This window comes from Lagopus muta, chromosome 7 (genome assembly GCF_023343835.1).
Source record: "Lagopus muta isolate bLagMut1 chromosome 7, bLagMut1 primary, whole genome shotgun sequence".
NCBI classification, from domain to species: Eukaryota; Metazoa; Chordata; class Aves; order Galliformes; family Phasianidae; genus Lagopus; species Lagopus muta.
Window position 1 is genome coordinate 16,356,830 of NC_064439.1, and position 20,778 is coordinate 16,377,607.

The 20,778-nt window shown below is 38.0% G+C and overlaps 1 protein-coding gene across 6 annotated transcripts in view; it reads right to left on the reverse strand.

The window, feature by feature from the left end:
• Positions 1–20,778, reverse strand: part of MYO3A (myosin IIIA) — a 102,042-nt gene that overhangs the window by 35,232 nt on the left and 46,032 nt on the right. For 5 of the 6 annotated variants that reach the window (XM_048951001.1, XM_048950999.1, XM_048951003.1 and 2 more), the window contains 10 exons: positions 13,764–13,863; positions 12,711–12,827; positions 11,527–11,631; positions 11,359–11,442; positions 9,703–9,905; positions 8,334–8,432; positions 8,122–8,236; positions 4,782–4,908; positions 3,401–3,611; positions 904–1,051 (listed from right to left, as the gene is read on the reverse strand). In XM_048951001.1, coding sequence (XP_048806958.1) covers positions 904–1,051; positions 3,401–3,611; positions 4,782–4,908; positions 8,122–8,236; positions 8,334–8,432; positions 9,703–9,905; positions 11,359–11,442; positions 11,527–11,631; positions 12,711–12,827; positions 13,764–13,863 — 1,309 coding nt within the window. The remainder of the gene's footprint in view (positions 1–903; positions 1,052–3,400; positions 3,612–4,781; positions 4,909–8,121; positions 8,237–8,333; positions 8,433–9,702; positions 9,906–11,358; positions 11,443–11,526; positions 11,632–12,710; positions 12,828–13,763; positions 13,864–20,778) is intronic. The other variant, XM_048951002.1, reaches the window with a different exon arrangement.

The following is a 20,778-nucleotide window of genomic DNA, read 5'->3' on the forward strand; positions in this document are numbered from 1 at the left end:
TGATTGCTCTTTGTAATTTATGCAAGGGCATCTTTGTATGGCAATGAAGATGTTCAGAGAGGCTGACTGGGGAACTTCCTGAATAACAAAGCTTAGGATCTTTGACCACATCCTAACATACCTTTCCCATCACTTCTGAAGCTATTTTTTTAGCAGGTTGCACCTCCAAGGAAAGCAAAGCTTTATTAGTTTTCAGACTCAGGTACAGGAAAGAAACCAGTGACAATACTGAATATATCCACTGCCAGTGAAATCATTATTTTTTCCCCAGACATGTAATTCCTTCAAATAACAATACTGAATAATGATTTAAAGATGAGTCACATGAAATGGTTTATAAAGTTGAGGTGATCTTTTTCTGAGGTTTTTTAGTCCTCTTCAATTTAATAAACTTTTATAACTCCATTTCTATTCTGTTTCACAGAAAATTATTTTTATTAAATCCATCATTATTTAGCTTAGATGAGCTAGTTCCTGAACAAGAATAAATTAAGATCAAGATTTCCATTCTTTTTATTTATGGAATTTCAGTGTTCATTAAGCTTATTAGCAAGTTATTATGAACACTGCACTTCAATAATTATTTCACTACTCATTTATTTTTTTTTTACTGTAGAACCATACGTTACATTATTCCTCAGGAAAACAACACTACATTTGCACCAGAATGATCATCACTGTGTTATGCTGCTTAGATACTGTACATTTCAAGTTTAATGTATTTTATGTAGGCATTTTACTTGCAAATAGCAATCCAACAGTGCTTCATATAATACATATTCAGAAACATTCGTTAGGATCTGCAATTTACAATTTCCTATGGAGAAGAAACAGCGTCATTCTTGAAACAAGCTTTTATATGTACAGCAATACTAAAGCTTAATCACAAAATTCAACACATACCTGTTCCCAGGCAAAGACGTGTTGATTGAAGTAGAACTGAATCTGTTCATTGGCAATGTTGATACAGAGTTGTTCAAAAGAATTCTTCTTGAAATTCTCAAAGCCAAAGATATCAAGAATTCCAATGTTCAAACCATCATCACTTCCACTGCAAAGATTAATTATTTGACATTGACTATGTTCACAATTGTTTTGTGAAAGCAAATCATAAGCCATATCTGTACAGCAAATGAACAGAATAGCCTTTCCTAAATCAGATTTTTCTTTTAAAAAAATCAATTTTTATTTGAAATACAATAAATGCATATAAATCCAAAGACATCTCTATCTGCAAACTAGATACCCTGAATCACATCATGTCCAATTGAATTTGTAAGTGTAGAGAAGACTTCAAATTTGATTAATATGTGCCAGTTAATAATCTGCTGTAAAAAGCTGATGGTACAGAAACAACATGAGGTTCTTCTTGTTCCTTTTGTAAGCAAACAGGCCTTATTCAATTGTTCTTTGGAATTAAAGCCACTAGATATTATTTCTTCTTATTACATATTCGCAACACTTTAAACTGCTTATTTTAACAGGAAAGTCTAAAGAAAGAATAGCTAGACCTTCTATGCAACTAAATAACTGCTTGAGGTATTGAGCACTTGAACATCTTTGTGAAGTCCATCTCATAAACCAAAGTATTTCCTCATGGACCGACAACACGCGGAACTTTTCTTCTGGCTATTCCTTACCTCTTTTTGTGGCTATTTCCAAAATAAGTCAGAAGTGCCAAATGAAAGTTCTTGCTGTGTTTTGCTCTCAGTGTTTTGGTAGCTGTGTCTTTGCAGTGAACACACGTGTTGTGCCTGTGTGTGCAGCTGGCAATGGGGCAGTTGGGCTGTGCTGGCTCTCATTTTTTCTAGCTCTGCAGCACCACGTCAAGCCACCGTGGTACGGACTGCAAGGCCAAGTTTGGGTAAAATGAAATAGATTCAGTTTCTGTTTTCAGTAACTGGTTCCTCAGGCACAGCCCTGCCCCAGCAAGGTCAATCCAAGCAGGGTGCCCAGGCCCATGTCCATGCAGCCTTTGGAAAACCCCAAGGAGGAAACCTCAAAGTCCCTCTGGTCCCTTTGCCAGCACTCCATCACTGCACAGTGCAGCTGATGGGCAGGGGCAGCTCCTGGCCTCTAGGTTGTGCACAATGTCTCTGAGCCTGGCCCTGAGCACCACTGCAAAGAGAATCATACAGCTCCTACAGACTGGCATCTTTTTTATTGTTTCCTGCCCCTAAGAGTGCATTGGGAAGACTTAAAAGAGGAAACAATAAACAAAATTTAAAGGCACATATTCTGCTCTGACAAATAATACATATTTACAAATACTATTTTACTGGCTGATTCTGTGTGAAGCCAGCAGCTGGACTCAACGATCCTCGCGGTTCCCTTTCAAAGTGAGATTTATTGTGATTCCATGAGACTATGACCAAATACATTTGCTGATTTTGACCTATATTGGTGACTACTTTGTCTGTCTGGAAATTATCTTTCCTCTTCAGAGCTAATTGAAAAAAAAAAAAAAAAAAAAAAAAAAAGAGGAAATAAATACAAATTATTAATTATTTTACTACCAAAAAAAACAGTGTAGACTTTTGTTTCTGTTTGCTGTTGTTATTTGTTTGCTTATAGCAAGAGTTTCAAGTCAAACATTCTCCATGCTCACCAGCACGATAAGTATTCAATTTGAAAAAGACTCTTCAAAGAGAGGCACGCATTAGCAATGCTGCCTCATCTGTCATGCATTTTATTCAACTATCTACTGATTAAAGTTCTGCTTATTGCTGTCCTATGGTAACCAAATTTATTGAAAGTTTAGACAGATTTTAGGATTGCAGCCTTGACTTTCATTTGATGCTTCAAAAATACAAAATCCAGAAAAATTTAGATTTGCAAAGCTATTTGTTATTGACATTCTGTTTCAAGTTTATGCTTCATTACTGATATTCCCAGCCAGAGAGAGCCCTGACCTACAGGATCTACAATGCAAGCTGTGTTATTTCTTCTTTAATTAATTAGCAAACTGCATTAAAACCTCATTCCCAGGATCTTTCTCATCTGTGTGTTTAAAACATCACCTTGTAAGGACAGGGTGGGCATTAACCTCAGTAACTGGCTTTGAAAACTACCTTGATTGATGTATATATATTTGCGTGTATACAAAAGTAGTAACTGCAATATAAGGAACAACGTGGGTGCACCTAAGAGCAGAATTTGACCTATGTAGTCAACAGTATAAAGGAAAAAATAATAATTTCAATAGTTACACATAATCTACAAATTGTTAAGTGAGTAAAGGTTAAACAGAAAAACACCAGCTGCTGTGCTATCTGTATCTACTGTATTGCCAATGCGTAACACAAATAGTATCATTTAACATGAGAACACTAAATACTTCAATGTAGACCACATTCCTTCCATAGAAGATCTTTCTTTATTCTGGAAAAGTACATTTTACCTTAAATGTTTGTCAGGTTTGAGAAGAGTGTTGATGCGATTGACTATCCAGCTGAACAGGCGCCCGTAGAGAGCTTTGGCCATGGCATCTCTGACATCAGTGGCTTTTTCCACGGTATTGGGACGAATAATTGTTTCTCCTCGAGTCACTACACAGTGAGAGGTGAGCGCCTCTTGCAGCTCGTCTGCCTGAATACACAGCAAGGATGCACCTGGAAGGTAAGGTCACAGCTCAGAGGCAGACTTCTGAAGAAAAACACACTTTTGTCATCAAGGCTGCAAATATAACGTACTATCAATGGCCAAATCAAAGTCTTAAATTAAACCTGCAAGTGGGGGCTTTCATACACACCGATGGTCAGTAACTATTTCAGTCATCAGCATTTCTCCCTTTCGCTGTATTACAGAATCATAGAATGGCTTGGGTTGGGAGGGACATCCAAGACCATCTAGTTCAAACCCCCTGCCCTGAGTAGGGTTTTCAGACACTAAATCAGGCACTAGGTCAGGCTGCCCAAGATCCCATCCAGCCTGGCCTTGAACACCTCCAGGATTGGGGCATCTACAACTTCTCTGGGCTGCCTGTTTCAGCACTTCACCACCCTGTCAGTGAAAAAATGTCCCTCAACATAAAATCTAAACCTCTCTAATTTAACAGCAATCAGCAAATCAAAGCACAGGATTTAGATGCTCCAGACTGTTCTATCAAGGAGGCTGCTTCTCCAAACTGTCTGGGTGACTGCTGGGAGCATGAAAGTTGTGAGGAGTGAATATCCCTCTGTTATATTCCATCCCTGTAATTTGCAGCTGTCAACTTTTGCTTCTTTCCCAGTTGCACAACATTTTTCTATGACATGAAAATGTGTAAGAAGATAGCATGAAGAATTCATAGACTCTTCAGTTGTAATTACTGAGAAAGAGTAGCAACTTCCTTGAGAATCATTGCTCCTTTTCCAGCTACTTACAATCAAAAGTGTAAGGTAACCCTTCCAAATAATTAGTTAGATGCAGTTCAACATGTACATGCGCGGAACAAATAATGAGGATCTATGAAATAAACTGAAAAAAATGTTCAAAATGTTAATGAGGTTCTCCATCAAATGTTCAAATAACCTTGGAAAAATTCCAATGATCTTCTTTTCAAGCACCTGCAATGTTAGTCATGTTTCCTGAATGCCAGCAAACTAGTTAGTCACATAAAATGTTTTTTTTTTTCTTTTTACATTTGAATCCAGGTGAGCCTGGAATTAATATAATTCCAACATTTAATTCTTGCAAAATTTGCATGTGAATACAGCCCTCATTGATAACTTTTTGCAATGAAATACATTTGCTACTAAAATGCTAAAAGGAAAACAAATTCAAAGCAAGAAAAAACTCACAATTTTCAAGGGCTACTGGATTGGAAATGTTGCTCTTGTCAATCATGTGTTCAGATACCACTGCGGAAAATTCAATGTTACCCACATTTAGAATGGCAGCCAGAACACTGTATACGCTTCCAAGTTCCTGGAAAGTATATTTAAAAAAAAAAAAAAAAAAAAAAAAAGATGTAACACTTAGTAGCCTGAGAAGCTTGTCACTTTGGTGCAGGTGATCGGCATCCTCGTGTTCTTTCCTAAGCTTGGAACACTTTCTCCCATTGTCTGATACAGGACTATTTCTTTTAGGAATACTTTCCCAAGCAATTATTCCCTGTTCTGTGCAAACAGAGGGAACACAGAGGATTATTATTTCCACCCTTCACCGTGTCTGCAAACTCAACCTTGTCTAAAAATGTAATATCTACCTCAGCAAAAATATTTTAAAAACCTGCATTTAAGTTTCTTGGATCACGGAAACAAAGTACTCCAAATAATAACAGGTCTCCCACCACTCCGGTGTCATCAGGAAACGAGCTTCACTGGGAGAAGAGTGAGAACTCATATCTCTAATTTAGTAAAGAACTTTTCAAAGTGTCACTAAGGAACTGAATACTCACCACAGTATTTTGGTGTGGACTGTATTTAAATATATTTAAACATGTATAGATTTCAAATGTTTTAGTAGGTTCCGAATAGAGATTCTGCCTTGAAATAGGGCTAATATTAGTCTGGACAGCAAAGTGATACCTACAGTAAATGATTTTAAATAATTACATAGGACAAAATTGAATTTGTAATTAACGAAATGAGGTATTCTTTGCACATAGATTTTGAACTGCCAATTTTCAGCTGTGAATTTTCACCTGAACTGTGAATATTTTTCAGTATACTCAATGATCTGTATTTTCTACTCAGAAATGCTGAAGTGTTTCTGTAAAACAGACTCAGTTTTAAGCCAGCAATCTCCAATACTACACATTCTGAGGCACAGAGTAATAGTGTATTTTATAAAGACCAGTTTTGTAAGTTTTATGGTTGTTTTACAATAAGCAGTTTTATAACTTTGATTAGTATTTTATAATGATGATTTTCATAATTCCACAGCATTTTATTGCTGATATTCAGTTGTTTGCTGGTTCCATGTCAGGCATCATTTACTCCGATACAATCCTTACTTAATTGCTCTAGAGGACTTGGTCTTGTTTTCAGCACTTTCAGAGAAGTTAATCTAGCAGTTAATAAATTAATTATTCCAGTGACAGCAAGACAAACTATATGAGCACACTCGAAAATTATGCTCAGGATAATTGACTCACAGTTGATGTAGGCTTTAAGCAATCATTTACATTTTAAGCTTAGGGACACATAGACACTGAAAATGAAGAGCTTAACTTCTGCCATTATGCTGTACAGTATGTATTGCTGCTGACAGTTCTATTCCCTTTCCCAGCATGTTCTAAATCTGGCTTGATCTGTTTTATACAGCATGATTACTGCTCACCTCAGACAGTTCTTTCCATTAACTCTGCCTTGCAACTTGAGATGAAACAGTGTGATTTTAAGGCTGGTATACTGACAAGTACTATTGATGGCTGTGAGGCAGTTAAAAACAAATTTTAAGGAATGAAAGCTTTATTTAGGTCTCAGTTTTAACTGAAGAAGATATTTTATTCAAGGCTTTCTGATAATAAAATACAGAATATGTATATATAGATCTTCCTTTGCACTGCAGGGTGAATATCAAAGCTCAAGGCTAGTTAGAAATAAATCAACTTAGAAAAGGAACTCTGTCTTACGGCATTTTTTTCCTAATAGAAAAGAAATCGTCTCTGTACATACACACTCTGATTTCTGGCACTAGCCATCACTCCTCAAAGAGAGTGGTGTACACATCCTGAGTTCACTCAGAAGGGTTGGGAAGCAGTGTATAAACACAAAATAAGCACTTATTCACACCTCTGCCACCATTTGGAAACAAGTCAAACTTCCCTTCCCTGCTGGCATCCTGCTCTGCCACTTGATGCAGAAATAGAGAAAGCAATGTCCTCTTGGCAGTTCTGGAGAGACATACAAGTGCTAGTTCCTTGCAGTTTCAGCCTCAACTGAGAAACATTCCTCTGTTCCTTCACTCTTGCAAACACAACATCAGACAGGCTAATTCAACCAATGGAGAATGTAAGACAGTTATCATGGATGGGGCTCACATGTAGCCACAGATTATTTATATTGCTTCACCTACTTCTGAAATTGTGGCAAGTCTACACGAAGATAATCATTCACAGATTAAGCTCATTGTGGCTTACTGAGGAAACTGAATGAAGATACAAGTTAGAACTGCTTAATGCAGCCAGTGATGGTATTATAAATGAATTTTTAATTTGTAAGAACGGTCTCCTCTTCTGGATGATCAGGACTATTCTTTCCATCTATCGAAGTGAACAAAAGAGTGTGGAACAAGAACACACTTCTTGCTTTACACAGTATTAATTAGGGCATATCAAGGTTTTTAGTGAGATAAAACTGCTATCAGTGCTGAACTGTGCATATCCTCCCAGGCTGCTTCTAGAGTGCTGAAAGTACAGGTGTGAAAGGATGTGTGATATTATTACAAGCAGTTATGAATAAGCACACAGAGGAGAAAGAGACTGTGAACACTGCTGTTACTGCAGCTTAATGTAAAAGGAGTATGGAGGAACAGAATCGATGTTCTGCTACCTATTCAAAAATATCAAGGGAAACAAGACATTCCGAAATTAACAGAGTAGTTTTCTGAGTTTTCACTGGTTTTCACTGCAATTACATGAAAAACAGCCTGGTGAGAAGGATTTAATGGCCAGTAGAGCAATGGTATGAGATGATAAAGGAAGAATGGGTTCAGTTAATGTTCAGTGATCACATCCACTCTAAAGGAATGTAAAAACTTCACTCAACTTTGTCCCTGGAGTTGTGAAAATTTATTGAGTTCATCAAAACCCAGATAAACTCAATGAATTTTTAGAACTCTCACCATGGACATCATCTTAAAACAGAGATGAAGCTCATATTCACAGCCCCCAAAATTATAGACTAATAAACAGTTACAACATTTAATTTGCAGAAGCCTTTTTTCCCCAATCACTCAGCTGTGCTGTGTTCACGAACATCAAAGCCTTGTTGACTAACATCATTTTATTAGTTTATGCCTTAAAACCTTAAAAATTTAAATGTAGCATATAACAGCAAGTTGACCACGTAATATCATAAAAACAATACTGCTAAAGGAGGAAAATAACAAGGGTGACTATTTCAATTCTTTATTCATGTTTTCCCTTATCAAGGTAGCCATTAACATTCATTAAAAAGGGTTATCAGCACTCACCTCCAGTGTAAAACCTATGACTTTGAAGCACTGTTCAATTAATTCAAACTGCGACTTATAAAAGCTGTTGTTCATAAAGTCTTGCACTATTCTGAAATGATCGTTTTGCAGATATCTGGAAGAGTTGACAGAGTTGGAATTTAAATGAGGTTAGGAACTCAACACCATCAGATTTCTAAGGAATCAATTTTTGTAAAAATAAACAGTATTACCTGGGAGGTCTGTATTCTGGCAATTTGTAATGTGCCAGTTTTTTCTTTTCTGCAAGACCAGCATAAATATAATAAAAAATATGGAAATTTTTCTCTCCTCTGTAACAAGAAAGAAACTTGTTTAGAAGTGTATCTATGTTACATTTATTGATGACATACACACTACAATTAAATGCTATTAAGGTAACAGACAAGGCTCACTCAAATTGATAGCAAAGACAACACTGCTCTACACCAACATCTTCAGGAGCCCTTGGAAATTCAGGCTTCAAGCACTAACCTCCTACAGTGCCTCTCAGGCTAACCAGCTCAGCAGCATTTTCCCATGAATTCAGATCTCTAAACACCTACCCAAAGAACATTTGAGGCACTTAAATGGTTTGCTGACTTTCTGTCTCAGCGTGTGGCAAAATGTAAATACCAACTAATGGTGACAGGAAAAAAAAACACACATTAAGTTAAGAAAAAGGTGATATTTTAGGGAAAAATCTAATTTTATCCTGAAAAAAGCACTTTCTGTGCTTATGTTCAACTTGGAAATGAAAAAAGCTTTTTATAAACCTGCATCTAACTTTAAATTGTTAATAAAAAAATTGCCAGTGAGATTCAGAAATCATTCATACCAGAAATATACAACAGGCAACAAGGTCATACAGAGCTACAGAATGAATAAAAATGAGAAAAGACCAGTAAGCAGAAAAATTTAAAACAACGACAAGATTCCTTGTCTCAAGCTCTATCTTTTCTATCATTACTAAGATAGAAACAGAGTAGGTATAATATTTTTACTATATATTGTGACAGAAAATACATTTCAATAATTTTAATACATTAGAAATGCCATTTAATTTTTCTTTCATATTATGAGATATACACACAACAGAAATGGCTCTGTATTGCACTCGGTCAGTAATCCTGCATAAATTCCCCAAAGTAGAAAGTGAACATTTTGCAAACAAATCTAAAATACTAGAGGAAACATAAAGCAATTAAAGCCACATAATTTATATAATACTAAAAGTTTGCGTCAAAGTAAAATTTTGATTTCTCCATAATTTCCACAAAGAACCATTAGAAAGCTTTTATTCTTTAGACATTCCAATATACTTTTTATATATCAGATATGAACATTCATGGGATTTGTTTAAGCAATTGTAGAGGCAATGAAAAAAAATGGGAGTAGTTTTCAATTAGTTGACAGAACTGTTAACCGTTCATATATCATTTATGTAAAAATCCACATCACAACACAACCACACACAGCAGTGTACTCCTTACTCTTCCTTCTGTTTTGTCCTGAGATAACTGCCATTATTGTAAGCCTCCTCCGTAAACCTCACATGAGGTAAAAAATTATTTTTATACTTACACTGCCTGGTGGACAACTCTGGATTTTTCAAGGAGGTACTCTGAAATCTGAGCTCCTACTACAGTGCCACCACAAGTAAATTTCATTTCCAAATATTTTCCAAATCTGCTGGAGTTATCATTGATGATAGTGCCTGCATTTCCAAATGCTTCTACAAGGTTATTCACCTGGAGGATTTTCTCCTGTAGAGTCCTGTTATTAGCCTAGATATGAGAAAGACAGTACTTAAAATAAGCAGTAATCATTCAAATACATTCCTTCTTAAGTGCTTCTTTCCTATTCCAGTTTGCACCACGTAGTGTGACTTCTGTGTACTTCAAAATGTTGCACTCGGGCCTTTTTCCTTTTTTTCCTATATCAGTAAGTTAACCCCGTGCAATACAACCCTCACACACAGGCTTTCCTTCATGAGCATTATCTTAATGGTGCTGCTTCAATACTTGGAGTTGGGCATAAGCTTCTGAACAGAAATTAACAAATGGGCGTGCTGTTATTTATTCAGCCATTCATCTAATCTCGCTGCTGTGCTACAGTCAAAGAACAGATCAAACTGTTTCTGTAACAAGGTAAGGCACATCTCACACCCTGACTCATTAGTGTACGTGACAAGAGCACAGGTGTGTGGCACAGACTAGCAATTACAGATTGTATCCACATGGGTGTTGGATTCTGTCCTCCTCATTTTCACTCCAATTGCAACTGCATGAATGAGATGAAAGCCAGCTCACACAAAACCAGCTGAGTACACTCCTTCATTCAAACATGCAGGCATACCTTCAATATGTAGACGGAGTTTTTCACTGGAGTAAGGAATGTAAGATTTCAGAGGGAAAAATATTTCACTCAAAGACAAAAGCTGTCTTTGAGTTTTTATCAATCACACTGATCAATTAACTTTCCTTACCAGATACACAGGTCCCTTCCTTCCCGTGGATCTCAAAGAAACATGGCCCTGCAGACTCAAGAAGGCATCAAAATGCAATGGAATGAATAGAGGCCTTACATCTCATCTAGAGTGTGCCACTGCTTATGCACATGTAGCCTTTGATACAATGGACTTTCACAAACTGACACATACTTGGCTGTCCACTATACTTTTGAATAAGTAGACTCATAATCAGAGTGGTCATTCCTACATAAAGCATATGGAAAGAAAGGCATACACATACCACAGAGCATGTCACAATACAGCATTCTGCAGAATGAATGGCTGGCTGAAAGTGGAAATACACAATCCAGGGCTAATCAGTTTCTGTGGTCCATCACTTGACATGGCTTGCCTGCTTTTACAATCCATGTTACCATTTGTTTAAAGTGCACTGCATCACACTGGTAGATCAGTTTGCTAGCATATCACTTGGGAAATGCAAAATCCCTTTCTGCTAATTATGATGGTTACTTCCCAGAAGGAACACATCTAAGTGACAGCAAACTGGTTGTGGTGAGAGGCAAAAAGCTCTAAGATAGTTTAACAGTTTGGGTGATACAAAGACATTCAACTAAACTGGCATAAGCCCTCACTGGAAGGGGGCACTCATAGGAGCTCTTAGGAAAATGTTTACTGTCTTGGTCCTCTAGCAATGTCCTGCCCCTGATTCAGTCATTCAGTTAGATCTCAGATACCAAAGCCTTACAGAAGCTTACAGGGAATCATACCTTGCCCAGGACAGTGAGCTGCTGAACCAGAAGATGGGCACTTTGTGTCTTGCCAGCTCCACTTTCCCCAGAAATAACGATGCACTGCAGAGAACAAGACCATAAGTCTGGGCTCATTACATATCTCTCATCCTAGTAAAAGATATAAATAGGTCATCTCATCTTTACCTGATCAGAGTTGTATGTCACCATGGACTGATAACCAATGTCAGCAACAGCAAAAATGTGAGGAGGGTTGGCAGTCCGTTTGGCTCCAATATACAGTTTGGAATGCTAAGCACAAGAAAAATGAAAACATTTTCTATGTCTCCTTAATGAGTTTTTTTCATTTATCTTTCATTTTCAAATTAGTGTACATCATCCTTCTTAGTAGTATTGCTGCTTCTGAGTGAGCAGTTACTGCATTCACTGTACTGTGGATCTGCATTTAGTACTATAAGAACTGCTAAAAAAGGTAAAAAACAATTTTGTATGCTTTCAGCTTTATGCCACAAAAATTGAATTGTTAGAATAAATATAATGTTGCCTTATTTATTTAATTTAAAATGAAATTACACTTTACATCATCTTGCTTTTTGTGCATGATACTGATGTCTAAACTTCAGAAAATAACTGATAATTAATAATGGCAAATTATGTATGACTGAACATTTAGTATCTGTTCCCTGTGTGTAGTGAAAGGGCAAATTCACAAAAGTTAAAATTTTACTTAATAGTTTTGTGAACTGTCGGATCAATTAAATAGTTACAGTTTCCACAGCTCTCTTGGGATGAAATGTCCCCACCTTCTACATCCAACCAATTGCCCTGGCAGAAGTTCTCCACAGGAAATGGAGGAGGAGGAATGCTCCCTCCTACCAAACGGAATAAGATTCAGGCAAATTAATGTATGCATCAGCACAAATACTACTTCTGAACTAACTGCTCATAGTGGTGGTGGTCTAGTCAACAAATCTCATGAATTTTAGTGCAATTTATCTCAACTCAGAATGAATACTGAAAGTCGCTGAAAGAACAGCAACTGCAAAAATCCTTTTTTTATCTACTGATCAAAATAGGTGACTTGCTCAGATATAGCCATCTGCACTTAAGACATGATATACGCCATCAGCAGACATAAAGATACCTGAGAGGCTTTTATTTGTTTTTTTAGTTTCTCATTTCTATGCTGAAATTCAACACAATAGGGATGTGTATCAACATGAAATTAAAAGGACTACTGTATTGGTAATTCTTCTTTTTCAGAGTGAATTGAAATAAATTTCAAGAACAATTTTACTTTATACTTATGAACAGTCATATTTTATTGGAAATAAGTGCCAGCAGAAAAGAATCAAACTAAATTTTCACACCTGTGAAGAATAAATGTCTACATTCCGAAATGGATTGACAGCTATGAGGATGTCCCCAACATATGTGTAGATCTGATCCTTGGCATAACTCTTCTGCAACTGCTCTGTCACTGTATTCTGATGGAGAAAAAAAAAAAGAACACTCTCTCACAGAGAGAAAAAAATAATATGAGGAAAACAGACAGAACATGAATATAGTTACAATAAGTGAAGATGAGAGAAAAAGAAGACTTTAATGGCCAGGAATACACATTATCTTGATTGCAGATAAGTAATACTTTCAAACACCCTGGCATTCATAACTGCTTGTGTCCAAACTCCCTTTGAACAAGGGACACTACCAATCCCCAAGTGTCTATAGAAAAATTAGTTAATAAGTAGCGTTTTAGTCTGTACCAGTTTATTTATGTACAGCCTGACAGAGGAAGAATGACTGTTTACAACCACTGATGGCCTCTTATCACCTGCAGCTAATGTGCAGTGGCCTGATTCTTCTTCCTGCTTTTGAACCTTAAGCTATAAACACAGCAGATTTCTCTCCATCTTTATGCATGCTTCCCATCCTCATAGTAGACTCGCTTTTGATCTTTGACAAACCAGTGGGATTCCTGAGGAGGGCAGAGCCTTGGCTGACGTAAACTGATCTCAATGCATCACTGCACTAAAGACAGTCAGTGAGAACCCAGCCTAGGAATAGTATGGTAAGCTAGTTTAGGACAACTCTGTATGTACAAGCAACAGGTGAGAATGTGCTTATTCTTGGACTTGGATCAATTTCAAGTTAACATATCATTAAAAATCAGCTATTTAGCTGAAATAAAATCCAGTGATATACATCCAGTTAAACAAATGGTACTGCTATACTACTCAATCGGAAGTTTCAACTGCAGAAGGTGTTTTACCATACAGTTGGAACCACTCCAGAAAAATCTCATCTAAAATTGTTTGGCATAAAGTGAAATGCTATTGTTCACTTACACAATAGAAGTACATGACACTATTTTAATATCCAATTACATCTCCTCAAGAAAACACGAGAAAGAAAGTTCTTACCTCATCCAGTACCTCCAAGGTTGCTAAATCATCTACATCTTCTTGGTTTGAAACTAGTGACTTACTGTAGTTCCCTTTCTTCGTATGAATACGTTCAAATCTAGAAAAGACAGAATAAATGTTCTTGATATAAGGAAACAGAGTGTATCTTGCATCTGTAATCACCTCAACAGCAATGCAGCCAAAATATCACATATTTCCATTGTTCTGAATTCAAATACATGAACATCTGAACAACAGAACAGGAAATTATTATTATTTTTTTTTAGAACTGACAAAGCATTCAGGATGGTAACACTTGTAGCTTAGTAATGATGCCTGAGCTGGTCAGACTGTTCAGCAAAGTGCTACAGAACCACTGGAATATGTGAAATACATCCTAATCCAGAATAATTTTCTTGTTCTTTAAAGGAAAAAAAAAAAAAGCATAAATTAGAAACACATTTTAAAAGTTCAAATATTTTTTTTAGGATTAAATTTCAGTAAAGTTTATCTTAAAATGCATTGTGGTTTAACCCTGCAGTGGCTCAGCACCACATTGTCATTTGCTCACTCCCTCGTTTCCCAGTGGGATGGGGAAGAAAACAGAAGAAAAACAAACAAAGTAGAACCTGTGTGTTGTGACAAATCTATTTACTAAGATAGAGAAAAGGAAATTGATAACAATTATAATGTGTGTGTGTGTATATATATGTGTATGTATATACACACATATAAAAGAAGTGATGCACAAAGAATTCCTCATCACCCCCCTACTGATGCCTAGCTTGCCCCTGAGCAACAGAAGAGCGATGAACGCCCAACCCCTCCAGAACTCCTTCCACAAGATGTCAGATGGCATGGAATATCCCTTTGGCCAGTTTAAGTCAGCTGTCCTAATTCTGTTCCATCTCAGCTCCTTAGCCGTTTGCTGAGAATGGCCTTGGCTTTGTATAACTGTGCTTAGCAGCAACTATAAACGTCAGTGTGTTAACATTGTTTTCATCTTAAAACCAAAACATGGCATCATACTCTGAAGAAAAGAATTCCATCCCAGCTGAAACTAAGACAGAATGAAATAATCTCTCTTTTAATCAAGAGAAAAAAATATTATGCAGTCTTACAGAAATTAGCAAGAAAATTCCTACCCCAAATTGGATTCACCTCTATCCAAGAAAAAAATGCATTGCTAAACACAGTGAAAAAAGTAGAAAATGCAGTTTACAATTTGTATTAATTGTATTTTCTTTAGGATATGGAGGAAAATTGGGAAAAGGGAAACTGGATAAGGAACAGCACAGTTCACAAACCAAATAAAATCAAGCTCAGATGCACAATATGGCACAAACACAAAAGACTACTAAGTGAACTGAATCTCCTGATAAGACTGCATGCCCCGTGGTACTACTGAACAGACACTTCGGTAAACTGAGACAGCAGAAAACCCTAGTGTGAAACACAATCATTTTTCATCTTGATTCCGTACAAGATCAAGGAAATTCTGTAATTTTGACGTTGGGACATATAGTGTGAGTAAAAGCAGACAGAATTTTTCTACTCAAACAAGGCCTTCAATATACAATGAAGAGTGGGGAGGAGAAAAAGGCAGCTACACCAATGTGGAAAGCTAGAATGAACAAACATAACCCTGATGGGGCAAGCTAAGTATCTTCTGAGCTCACTCAGTACGATTTACTGCAGAGGTCATGGCCTGTACCCACTCCACAAACATCCCCTGTTTCCTGTGTACTGGCTCAGTTCAGGCAGGCTGGGTGCTGAGGGGGATGCAGAGCTACAGAGTCGGGCAGGCACCCACTTGGCTTTATTTGTCACTTGCCGGCCTGAAAAGGCTCACAAAGAAATAGGCAGGTGATGTCCTCCCAAACTGAATGCAATCATGCAGGCATGAGTGCACTTCATCCAGCACTTCTCTCTATTTCTCTCATCTCTAATGATGATTCTCTGAGAGTGACACAGGGTCTGTCCTCACCCAGGTGCCAGCAGCAGAGCAGCTTCTCCCTCCCTCAGGCATGAGCCAGTTACCACTAAAGCTCTTCCACTGCCTGTAAGCACAAAGGCAAGAGTTTCCTACTCACTGCAGATGACTAATTTAGCAACCTTAATACAAAGGCACAAACGTAAGAATTCACTGTAGGAGCCAGTACAGCTTTGTGGTCTTTCTTCCAACAGTGTACCCATAAATGGGCTGTAATTGTGCACGTATTTAAGTATCCTGAAGCAGAAAACACATGGAATACAAACAAGCAGCACCAAAAGGGACAGACCTGATATAAAGCAATTAAACATCCTCCAGAAAGGATCTTCTTCTTTTGGAACTTGTGCTGCAAGAACTATCTTGGTAGCATTGAATCCTTGCAACAACACTGTGAGACAATTCTTGGGTTGATGCATCTCAGGTTACATTTAAAAGTCTGAGGTAATATTAAGACTTAAATTAACTCTTTAGCTTTGCACAGTCTGCCACTGCTTGATTTTTCCATTTACCAGCTAAAGACATGGTTGCACTTGATGCCAGAGGTGTAGGCAGAATCCTATCCCCTCAAAAGAAACCTCTCCCCTCCATAACCCACGCTTCTATTTATACCTCCATCCTTTTAACAGCTGCAGCAGAAAATTATGTTTGGGCAGTTGAAGGAATTTGTTCTTTGCTCCTGCGCAAAGGTCGTTTTATGTCCAAAGAATGCTTCTAGTATCAGTACAACTCTGAGAAAGACCTATCAATGTGCACGCGAGGGAACGATGTGGGAGCTGCAGTACTGCATCAAGCTGTGCTAGTCTGTTATTTTTCACTGCCAACGAATGATCCAATACAAGACATCTGCTAAGTTAGGCTTTCCGGTGAAACTGTTACACACACAGTATGGGGAGATGTTACTGAGTGTCAGTAAGAGTGATATTTCCCAGATTTGTTTCAATGACCATTTTTAATGAAATGCAGGAAGTTAACAACAGCCCTGCAATAATGGAGGGAAATGTTCTAGCTACAGAGACTTTTTTTTTTTCTCCCCTCTCTTTTAAGGAAACAATTTTTATTTATGCCAAGGAAGTTTAATTACATAAAATTGATTCTCTTGTAATCCTCTTCAGCTGACATTATGAGAACAGTAGTGCTTGTTAAAACAGATTACATTCTCCACTCATGGAGCACAGCAGAGCAGATTTGCAGAACACAATATTTTTCTGCTTTGCTGTCAAAGGGCACAGACCCCTCAAGGGCAGTTATAGTGCTTCACTTGCTAAACAGCAACCACTTTAGTGCTGTTGACATCTATGCTGAAGTTTCATTACTATCATGCACATAGACATTGTGAACCAAAATAACCAATTTTCTCCCTTCTTATCAGAAATCATTTGTTGGAGACATTAGATTTCACAGCCACGCTCAGCAAGCAACTGAAGCAGCTAAAGGCCAGAAACATCAACCTACTACGGACAAGAAAATGAGTCAAGGCAGCATTGTTTGTGTGCTTTCTCCTTCACCTTCACTCATCCTTGTCTTTCAAGATTCAGTTAAATCAAAGTGAGGGAACTGCAGCTTTTACTTCTTCACATTGTCAGAATATATTTAAAAGATTTCTGATTGTTCCAAAAATACCCTGAAAAGGGAAGTGTGACTCATGATGCCCTCTTGCACTCTCTGCCAAATCCTCTACAGTTTTCTGTAACATGAAGGTAGAAACAGCTGTACATGTCCCAGCTGTTACAAATATCATTAAAAGTGACAAACAGAAAAGAAGCAATACACAGAAATTTGTACAGGATCTGTCATTGATAGTGATCCTGTTTCTCTGAAGGTTGTACTGAGCAAAAAATAATAATAATTTGTCTGCAATAGACATACACTTTAATAAAACTATAGCCTTACGTCTAAGCAAAATTTGTACCCAAATTTAGAAGTACTCATAGGTTCTGCAAGTATGTGTACAGTGTTTTGCAGACAAACCTCTGCTCCCTCTGTGTTGAAGTCATTGCGCAGCACCAGCTCCACTCAAGGAGCTGCACTCAAGCTTATGCAACCTTGCTGAGAGCATGGTGCTGCCAGGGCTTTTCATTCAGAGGTGGCCCACCTCCAGAAGTTGGGTCATGTGTTGCTCTGTACAATGTTTGCCAAAGTTTGTGCTGGTTTACCACAGTCTGCAGATATGTAGATTACTGGCCCTTCATAATAGGCTCAAGAAAAGGCTGTATCCCTTATTCAGGGAAAATATGTGTTATTAGCTGAGCAAATAGGATATCTCTAAAAGTACTGCTTTGGATTGGTTCCTTGTTGCCCTCATGAGTCTTGCCCATGCTCTACATGCAGAACCACACTGAGAAGACAAAGCGGAAGCTCCAAAAATGAGCAATGCCTGGTGGGTGAGGTATCCCACCTTCAGGAGGAATGAGAAGCAGACTGATGAGACTGTTGAAGAGCATTATTCCCAGACATCCTGAATGCAGGAGGAACAAATTTCTTCTGCTTTGCATCAAGAGTTAAACTATTATTCATTTAAGAATCATTGCTGTCCTTTGTATTGTATGGAAGGAGACCTGAACTGCATTTCTATTCTGCTGTGGAGATGGGAACTACCCAGAAGCATATGGAACAGGCCTGTATAGCCAGAAATTCCTCCTGCCTGAGAGGAGTTTGTAGCATAACTGTACTATATATTGCACTCTCAGGAACAGTGCAGTAATACACAGACCTTGCTGGTACAACAAAACCTATAACAAACTACAGGAGTGGAAGAAGTGGCTTGAAGTGGTCTAGAATTGGTCTACAAGTCAACAAACACAGGTTTAATCTCTACTCTGTCACAGATTTCAGTTGGACACCTTGACCCAATCAGTACTGGCCTTTGAGTGGGCTGTGTTACTCAGCTCCTCCTCCTACTTTCCTCAAGCTGGAGTGGTGATCTGCTCTCTGCTGCAAGCTGCCCTCAGAGTTTAGCTTACAGAGTTGTTATCAGCTGCTCCAACTGGCACGATGAGTCAGGGAAAGAGAGAGAAGCCTCGGGAAGTAAGTGACACAAGTCTGGGAAGCCACACAGGGAAAGTCATGGGAGGAAAGTATATGGTACTCTCTGCTCTGAATACTAGTGAATAAATTGACAACCCCCTTTGAGCATATTATATGTGAACTTCTATGAACTCACCTCCCTGCCGTTCCAAAAGAGTTAAACCAACTAGGTAGCACCTTGAATTGCAGTGCTATTCCTACATGGTTAGCTCAGCAGGACAAACGTTTAGCAGAGCAATTCAGCTCACACAAAAGCCCTTGCTCTGAATCACTCTGCAATAGAAGGGTCTTTTTCCCACATTTATTTATAGGGCATATAAGTCTCTTAACTTGGGGAACACGGTTGGTTGCTGAAATCTAGGTGCACTGAATATCCCTCACATGCTCTGCTCATTCTGGAATGAGTCATAATTCCCAGGAAATACACACTGTACTAATCACTGAACATTTCTGCAGAGATTGTTGTAAAAGCACTCAAGAACAAGACAGCCAAACAACTCAAGATGAAAGAATTGCAAACCTGACAGTCAGGTGTAAATGCGACAGTTCTGAAGGCCATTTCAAAGACAGCTATTTCTGTTGCAAAGTAGATCTCTTTACAGTGCAGGCTTTTTCCCCTCATTCAGCCTGGTGAGACGTGTATTTTTAGAACAGTTTTTAGGTATATGCTGCAGCACTAACTTCTAATCATTATTTTGATCAGTAATTATAAATTTTAATAGCTATAAGATGACAAGCAAGAAAGTGTGACAGAGGGATTGGCTAAAATCAAGGGAAAGCTTAAGGAGTGCCCAAAGGTGATCAGGCTCAGATGAACTTACTGTTTCTCCATGATAGAAACTGTCTTAATTTCTGTGGTGTGTTTCCTTCACCAGGTGCTTGAAAAGGATGCAACAGTTTTCTAAAACCAGGTCTCTCTTTGCTGGGCTAGTAGCAATAATAATAAAAATTTCAAACAGCCTGGTGCAATGCCCTAATGCCTCAGTGACTGGTCAACATTAAAAAATACCTCAGAAACAATAGTGGTAGAGGAAGTTGCTATAGGGTGGCTCCTCTTTCAGTCTAAAGATCACAGACCATTTCTGAGCAGACATGGTACAGAAATACTACACATTATGATCTGGCCTTCTGCAAAAATAAACTCACTGAGAACGTGACATCACATGACGCCTTCTTTCTGAACTACAACAACTACACATCTAACAAGCATCAAAGCAATATCATAACCAGAACAGACTGCCACAGCAGAGGGCAGTCAGAGCCAAATTACACCTCAGCATAATGGACAAAAACAGTGATTTGATATCAAGTGAAAACAAGAATAGTGGATGTAGGAAGACCAGTGGCTGGACCTCAGCTATCAACTTTCAGGTACTTACTCTTCTGAAATAAATTTTTCTTTATTAATAAAGTATAATTTGAACAGGAAAATAAACATATCAAGAAAACAATTGGATTCCTTAATTTCAAGTCCACATTACTGAATTTCTTCAGTTTACACAGTGAACTCATACAACACACAGGAGAATTTCATGCCTGAGCATAAGGAAGGTTCTTTAATCCCTCAAACTACTGCCTCCCAGTAACAGCCAGCTGGAGATTTAGAGGGAGCCTTGGAGTTATGAACAGAACAGCTGGAGATCAGGAGGGAGCTTTCCAAGAGAAGCTGTTGAAACAGGTGAAAGTTCAGGAATTCCACAATAGGGCCATAACACATAAGTGTAAAAACAGTCCCAGGACAGAATAATAAAGAAAGCCAGGCAATTTTAAGATGAAACTCTTCAATTGACCAGTCATGCCACGGCCTATATCATGACCAAATTGGATTTACATAGCATCATAAAATCATTAAGGTTGCAAAAGACCACTAAGTTCATCAAGTCCAACTGTCAACCCATCAGCACCTACCAAACCATGTTCCTCAGTACTACATCTACGTGTTTTTTGAACACCCTGGAGGTGTTATTGTGCTTTTTCTATCTGTTGCAATTTACACAGAAATAAATAAGACGACAT